The sequence below is a fragment of the Nomascus leucogenys genome, unplaced genomic scaffold (genome assembly GCF_006542625.1).
Source record: "Nomascus leucogenys isolate Asia unplaced genomic scaffold, Asia_NLE_v1 Super-Scaffold_576, whole genome shotgun sequence".
Lineage (NCBI taxonomy): Eukaryota > Metazoa > Chordata > Mammalia > Primates > Hylobatidae > Nomascus > Nomascus leucogenys.
The window spans coordinates 480,362-488,998 of record NW_022095784.1 but is presented as its reverse complement, the minus strand read 5'-3'; the positions used below and the strand labels follow the sequence as shown (position 1 = coordinate 488,998).

Below are 8,637 nucleotides of genomic sequence, written 5' to 3'. Positions count from 1 at the left end.
AATGAGTGGACTATTGATTTCTATATTGCTCTCATGGAGCTGTCAGATTTCTATTAATTACTTACCATGAAAACTGCTAACATTTTAGATGAACTTTAGGGTTGAAATTATTCTCATTCTATTGCAAATCTAGTCACACCCTTTACAGAGAGCTTTCTATCACTGTTTTTATGCCCTGACTCTGTCACTAGAAAAACATGCCAGTCTCTACCTTGGTGCAGAAGAAAGGGTTCAAGTATCTCAGAAGGACACTCCTGCTTTAAGTACAGAAAACTGCATGGGAGTGGTGGACTCCTATGATCTCACTGTGCCTCTCCCAGGAAGCTCCCCAGAACCTCTGCCCTACAAGTGAGCTGGGGTGAGAATAATTGGGGTCCACCTGTTTTTGGCCTATAACACCTGACATGGAAACTATGTCTTGTGAGTGAGGCTGGGAGGAGAAAGGCATCCATCAAATCACAGACTGGAATTTAGTCTCCACCATAAAGATCTGACATCATGACCTCAACTGAGATCTGGAGGAGAGGGAAGCACCACCTTCTTGTCAGTTCAGCCCAAGGTCAAGCTTCTGTGATCCTGAGATGTAAAGAAGAGGGTAATGCTATTCTCTCAAGTATTCTGGGTCCTCACTGCACTTGCTGAGACTGTTTGAGCTGCTATAAGAGAATACCATGGACTGGGCAGCTCCGAAATAATATAAATGTATTTGTCCCAATTTTCAAGGCTGGGAAGTTCAAGATAAAGATGACTTAAAGATTGGTATCTGGTTATGTCCCAATTCTTTATTTATAGATTGCCACCTTCCTACTGTGACCACACCTGGTGGAAGGAAAGAGGGAGCTTTCTGGGGTATTTTATGAGGACACTGATTCCATTCATGAAATGGAGCCTCAACACCTTTCAAAGGAGACCAAAGGCCCCACCTCCTACCACCATTACGATGGAGTTGAGATTCCAACATATGCCTTGAGGGGGGTCATAACCATTCTGTCAATAGGAGGACTTTATGTCAATCAATGCATTTCATTTACTGTGTGTTCTCAGAATGATTTTCCTTGATAGTACAGGTTGGGTTTCTATAATTTTTACCAGATTAGGTTGTCTCTTTGGAAATCTTGAAGTTTCTCATGCCATCACACTTGTAATGAGATAACTCTATTTATATTCGTGATTGAAGCTTCCTCATTAGGGCCACAAGCATTTGGAATGTTCTTCTCTTAAATCATTTGCTGTGATGGAATAAACTTGTCCCCCTTCATCAGTATTATCATTTGTTCAGAAACACACTTTTTATATTTTAATATTGCAAATCCACCTTTCCTTTATCTTTCTTTAACATGGTGTCTTTCTTTATATTTTAAAATTTGTAAGTGATTATGTTTAAATTTTAGGGTAATTTTAGATTTTAAGGCAACCTCCTGTAGTAGGCTGTGTTCTCTTGTACAACTTTCCCGGGTTCCCACACACTGATCCGCACTCTACCAAGCCTGGGTCTCTCTCCGGCCATCTACGGGGCTCACTGTCTGAACAGTGTTCTGCTATTCACTGTCTATTCTGTGGTCTCCACATTTCTTGGCCTGTCTGGGACCTCAGGTCCTTTTCCTCAACTTCAAATCTACCTGGTTCCACTTCAGCACTGTGGCCTGGAATGCCTCTTAAGAAAGTAATGAAGTGTGCATTCATCAGAGGGCTCCTTTTGTATATTTTCCCTACCTCAGCAATCACTGTCCTTATTACTTGATGTCGAATACCTTAAAATCATGTTTAAGAAATTTCACTGTGTTTTACAGTTATTTCTGGTGGAAAGATATATCTGGTCTCTGTTGTTAAACCTTTTTTGAAATGATCATCTTGAACATAAATATTAGAGTCAATTTTATAATGTTCACCAAGATTTATCTTGGAATATATATATATATATTCAATTCTAAATTCCAGGAGACATCCCTGTAGACATATATTATGAAGTTCATATATTTACATATTTGGTAGACTTAAAATTGTATCTAATTTTAAAAATATTCAAAATATCTATATTTGTTACACAAGAAAGTACAAGTTCTAAGATGCCCTAATAGAAAAACTTATTGGTCTTTCTATGGGTTCTTCCCATGGAAATAGAGGGAGACATCTTAGGACACTGATCCAGGGGTGCCTTCAGAGACCCTGCCCAGAATATGACCCAGGAGGGCTGTGAGAGATTTCCATCTCTGTGATTGGCATTCTGTCTCCTTCACAGGAAAATCTGGGATCTTCTTCCATCCCTGGGGTGGACTACTTCACGATTCTAGACGCTGAGGGACAGACAGGGTGTGGCAGGTCAAAGACATCAAAGGCCACAGTGTGGATGAAGATGGAGGTGCCAACTTGCCCCAGTGATAACAGAGATCCCCATGGGGCAGAGTCCCAGCAGATGATCCCAACCATGTGGGGATATGTGTGCCTGTCTGAGAGAAGCGTCCACATGGGGACAGTGTGTGCCTGTCTGAGAATGAAGGCTCATTCACGAAGGTGTCTACCTACACTGAGATTGTGTTTGGGGAAAATATTTCTCACTCAGGAGATGAGAAACTTGAGTGATTTGTTTTTGGAAAAGAAAAATAGATCATGTAGAAACCCCATGTAGGAAGAGTCACTGGATAATGTTTGTCAAAACACAGTTCATTTAGGAGGAATTTCCTGTTCATGTCCTTTGCAGGGACATTGATGAAGGTGGAAACCGTCATTTTCAGCAAACTAACACAAGAACAGAAAACCAAACACTGCATGTTCTCACTCATAAGTGGGAGCTGAAGAATGAGAATACATGGACACAAGGAGGGGAACATCACACACTGGGGCCTGTTGGGGGGTGGGGGGCTAGGGGAGGGATAGCATTAGGAGAAATACCTAATGTCGATGAGGGGTTGATGGGTGCAGCAAACCACCATGGCACGTGTATACCTATGTAACAAACATGCACATTCTGCACACGTACCCCAGAACTTAAAGTATGATAAAAAAGGACGTTCCTATCTAACAAGGAATACACTGTCCCCTTATAGCCTAAATACTGCCATAACTTGTCCTAGACCACTTACAACATGAAAAATTGATATGCCTTATAGATTAACTGGATACCAAAGATAATGGTGCCATTTATTTTTCTGATACTTCACTAATACTTTATTATTTAACCAGTCCTCACTTAGAGCCTTTTCCATAAAATGTAATTTTTAACTGAATAAGCATTTCTACCATGAGACAAACTGTCTTCCTGGTGACTAAATATCCATCTTGATTTTGATATAATGCCCGTGACGTTGATGATTAAGTTGGCATTCTCAGAGAAAATTGACCCAGGTTCAAGGGGCTAACTGCAAATTCATATTTACATCTGTTTTGCTTCAAGACAAGAAGGACCTGAGTTACAAACAACGTAGTGGGTGGTCTCCTGAGGTCTGCATGCTGTGAAGGAAAAGAAGACAACCTTAGATGGTGGTCAGAGGCTCCCTGGCTGGTTCCTCTCTGCACCTGCTCCTCACTGGGCTCTGCCTTGGGTGAGTTGTGAGCATCTCCTGCTGGTCCTGTGCTGCCCATGAAGCCCAGATAAAGGAAGTCTTGGAGATCTGCTTCTGAGATGCCAAGTTGTATGTCTGGTTCCTGGAAAATAGCACAGTAACATTGGGACCTGCACCTTGGATATCACCCATGTGACCTCGCCTATGTAGTGAGCTTCCTCCAAGCCCAGAGACGGGATTGGCTGGGTGGCTCTCCCTTCACAGACATTACTGGAGGCAATTTTCTGCAAATCTAATTGCAGTTTGACTATACAATTCAGCAATCATGTTTTTACTAATGTACTTAACTGACTATGTCCACTCAGTGAACCACACATGGCTGTTCATTTATATTTCCCAAATACTGGGCACATTAAAAAAAATCCTGAGTAGTTCAGCAAATTATAGGATTTGAATCAGGAAACTAGGTGGTAACATTTTCTATAACCAAACTTATGAACAAAAAAGATAAGAAAATGAGGTCGCAAAAATAGAGCTTGCATTATTAACTGGAATCTGATGGTGGTAATTTATATAATGGAGCTGCAGTGAGAAAGGCTACCAGGTGACCTCATTCTGAACCCGTCTTTAGAGCTGACCAGCAATCACCAGGAGTGGGGCAGCCCATAATTCCCCCACAGAGAAAGACACCCCAACTCAATAAAACTGCACTTGGGGTCTCTGCAGCCTCTGAGGTGTGCAGGAGCAGCTCCCACCCGAAAGTTTGCAGTTAGTCAAGTCTCCACTCTTTCCCTTGGGGCATGAGAGTTAGTGTAGATGACGTCCAGACATGCTCCACTCAAGGTCTCTGCACATGGCTAAAAATGCAGGTGTGAAATTCATGTCCTCAATCCATGAAACAATACCCATGAGAAATGCAACTCTGTTCCAGGACATTGTGCAGAATGAAGAAATAATGCAACTGTGGTAAATTTGGAAAATACAATTGTTTGTGGACTGCACATTTTTTCATATGCCTTCCAATAAATCAGGCAAAAACATGTATTCTGTATAAAAAAAATAAATGGTGCTGGGAAAACTGGCTAGCCATATGTAGAAAGCTGAAACTGGATCCTCTCCTTACACCTTATACAAAAATTAATTCAAGATGGATTAAAGACTTACATGTTAGACCTAAAACCATAAAAACCCTAGAAGAAAACCTAGGCAATACCATTCAGGACATAGGCATGGGCAAGGACTTCATGTCTAAAACACCAAAAGCAATGGCAACAAAAGCCAAAATTGACAAATGGGATCTAATTAAACCAAAGACCTTCTGTACAGCAAAAGAAACCACCATCAGAGTGAACAGGCAACCTACAGAATGGGAGAACATTTTTGCGACCTACTCATCTGACAAAGGGCTAATATCCAGAATCTACAATGAACTCAAACAAATTTACAAGAATAAAACAAACAACCCCATCAAAAAGTGGGCAAAGGACATGAACAGACACTTCTCAAAAGAAGACATTTATGCAGCCAAAAAACACATGAAAAAATGCTCATCATCACTGGCCATCAGAGAAACGCAAATCAAAACCACAATGAGATACCATCTCACACCAGTTAGAACGGCCATCATTAAAAAGTCAGGAAACAACAGGTGCTGGAGAGGATGTGGAGAAATAGGAACACTTTTACACCGTTGGTGGGACTGTAAACTAGTTCAACCACTGTGGAAGTCAGTGTGGCGATTCCTCAGGGATCTAGAACTAGAAATACCATTTGACCCAGCCATCCCATTACTGGGTATATACCCAAAGGACTATAAATCATGCTGCTATAAACACACATGCACACGTATGTTTATTGCGGCACTATTCACAATAGCAAAGAGTTGGAACCAACCCAAATGTCCAACAACGATAGATTGGATTAAGAAAATGTGGCACATATACACCATGGAATACTATGCAGCCATAAAAAATGATGAGTTCATGTCCTTTGTAGGGACATGGATGAAGCTGGAAACCATCATTCTCAGTAAACTATCACAAGGACAAAAAACCAAACACCGCATGTTCTCACTCATAGGTGGGAATTGAACAATGAGAACTCATGGACACAGGAAGGGGAACATCACACTCCGAGGACTGTTGTGGGGTGGGGGGAGGGGGGAGGGACAGCATTAGGAGATATACCTAATGCTAAATGACGAGTTAATGGGTGCAGCACACCAACAGGGCACATGGATACATATGTAACAAACCTGCACATTGTGCACATGTACCCTAAAACTTAAAGTATAATAAAAAAAAAAAATCCACAGTGTGTTAGCTCTGGGAATGCACCTTCCTCCCTCCACCTACAGGCAGAAGAGTGCACTTGGATCATGCACCCAGCTGCTGCTCTCTGACATCCATGACGTGGCTCATGCTAAATCCCATATCCTGTGCTCCATTCTCAGGAATAGAGTGAGCCTTGCACTCATCTGGGGCAGAGTCATTGCTGGGAGTGATGGGGGTTTCCTGAGGGGCAACTTTGACTTGCAGGAGACTCAGTGATAATCTGGACTTTCTTTGCACAGCACAGAAATGTAGGAAAGTTCCACCCAATCCTCCCTCCCTCTCTCCTTCACTCAGGGACAGGCTTCCATCATATGCCATCAGCTTCCCCAGGCTCATTTACCCTCCATGCATTTTCCCTCAAAAGGGTGGATGCCCTCCTTCGACCAATGCATGCACACTTAATCGGCTACTGGAGATTTCTGCTCAGAAGACCAATAATAATACACGTATTTTTGCAAAATTATTTATAACAAAGTCTGATTCTATTGTCAAATATAAAATATTAATTAATATTAAATCAATATTGCATTGATAAATATTAATATTAAAATATTAATCAATATAAAATATTAATCATGGTAATAATCGATATTGTGTGTCACCTTGACTGGACATAGTCTCAGTTATTCAATCAAACACTAATCTAGGTGTTGCTCTGATGTATAATACAGGTATTATTAAAGCCTGCCACTTCTCTAGGTCAGGAAGATTGTCCTAGATGAACTTGGTCGGTCTGATTTAATCCTAGCAGAGGAGGAGACAGTGGAACTCTATGGTGGACAGCAGCTGTAGGACTTCCCAGGAATTCCGTCTTATCTTTCCTGATGGCCAGCTCCATTGGCTCTGGCTGTGCCTAGCCAGATCTCATAATTGCCATCATGCAGAGCTCACAGCCCAATAAAGTGTCCATCCTCAGCTCTCCCAAAAATCCACAAGTGAGGGTGGGGGCTCTGTGACAGGGTGAGAAGCACAAGATCAGCTCTACATCAGTATCCCATTTGAGGAAATGACTACAATTGTCCACTTGCATTTCCCAGATGCATCCATGCATAGAAGAAAGCAGGGGCATCCAGGCACCAGGGAATGAGAAAGATCCCTCAGCCTGCCAGGTCCTCAGGAGCCACAGCCAGAGCAACACCTGAGTTCCAGGTAATGCATCTGAGACCTGTGGTTTAGACCACAGGAAGCACACCCTCCATTTTCAGAAAAGAGGAGAAAGGGGAAGTGTAAGAATGAAGCCTAAAGAAAAGGAAAATGGATTAGCAGAGAAAGGGCCAAATGGGTCAGTTCTGAGTCAGATGTTCAATTTGAAAGGACGATGGGGTTACTGTGAAAGCTGTCAGGATTCTAAGGACCCTGGCCCTGGGTGAGCCTCCCTCTTGGTCCCAATCTGAATCCCAAAGCCTGTTCCAATCAGAGATTCCCATGGAGATGCCTGCCCTGAGTCTGATTGAAAAACACTTCCCAGGTTCTCCTGGGCTTCCTCGGGACTCTGATTCTGGTGACCAGGGCAGGGACACTTCTGTCCCCAGAGTGACACTTGGGCTTCTGTGGAGGTGAGAATGTGTCCTCCTGTCACAAAAACAAAGAAACATCAGGGAAAAGTGTTTCACATTCAGAGACATTAAATGTCAGCACAGAATTGTAAATCTGAAAGGTTCTCTGAGGAAACTTGATGAATCAGCCCCAGATGCTGAGAGAAAATCAGCTTTTAGCACCACCAGCCCCTGCCACAGAGAACAGCCCAGTTCATAGGGCCCAGGACACCCCCTCGTGGTCTCAGATGCCCTTGCAGCGAGGTTTTTGTCTGGGCTCACGTTGACTTCCCCTCACTGTGTCTCTAGTGCAGTAATACACAGCCGTGTCCTCAGCTCTCAGACTGTTCATTTTCAGATACAGCGTGTTCTTAGCGTTGTCTCTGGAGATGGTGAATCGGCCCTTCACGGAGTCTGCGTAGCTTGTGCTACTCCCATCACTATTAATATGTGAGACCCACACCAGCCCCTTCCCTGGAGCTTGGCAGACCCAGTGCATCCAGTAGCTACTGAAGGTGAATCCAGAGGCTGCACAGCAGAGTCTCGGGGGCCCTCCAGGCTGTACTAAGCCTCCCCCAGACTCCACCAGCTGCACCACACACTGGACACCTGCAAACACAGAGACACCCTGGTCAGAAACTGCCACACAAATCCACTATTTCTCTCACTCATGTCCACTCACACTCCATGTCTCTAGTTTTCCATCAATCACCTTTTAAAATAGCAACAAGGAAAACCCAGCTCAGCCCAAACTCCATGGTGAGTTCTCTGTGTGCAGTCCTGATCAGCAAACAGAAACACCTGGGAATCCCAGGGCTGGGGCTCCTCTCCCAGAGCTGCAGGGTCAGGGCTGGGCTGGTTTTCTTCAGCAGAGTGAGAGCCCTATTTGCATATCTCCTACTATATAGCAAGCTCTGGGGTAAGACACCTGAAGAGAGAGCAGGACCCAGGGCAGATGAAAGTGTCCTGAGGAAGATGGGTGACAATAATGGGATTTGAGAAATTGTGCTTATTATGAAACTGTGCTGTGATAAAATCTTCACACTGATCACCTTATTTCAGATTTACCTATGTGTGTAAATTATGTTCTGTAGGAGTCAGTGTTCTCTATTTACAGATATAAAAGTAAACCCACACATGGATGGGCTCTCTGTGTATCTAAGAGCTCATGTCTGGGATGGGTGAGTGCTGGTGTCTGGGCCTGCGCTTCTCACCACTGGCCCTGACTCCTCCCTTAGCCAACTCCAGGACAGAGCTGGACATGCCTAG

The 8,637-nt window shown here is 43.4% G+C and overlaps 1 gene segment (V, D, J or C); it reads right to left on the bottom strand.

Moving 5' to 3' along the window:
- Positions 1-7,442: 7,442 nt before the first annotated feature.
- On the bottom strand, positions 7,443-8,180 carry LOC100602734. The segment is given in 2 exon segments: positions 7,443-7,977; positions 8,081-8,180. Coding segments are annotated over 2 exon segments (411 nt in total).
- Between the last annotated feature and the right edge of the window lie 457 nt (positions 8,181-8,637).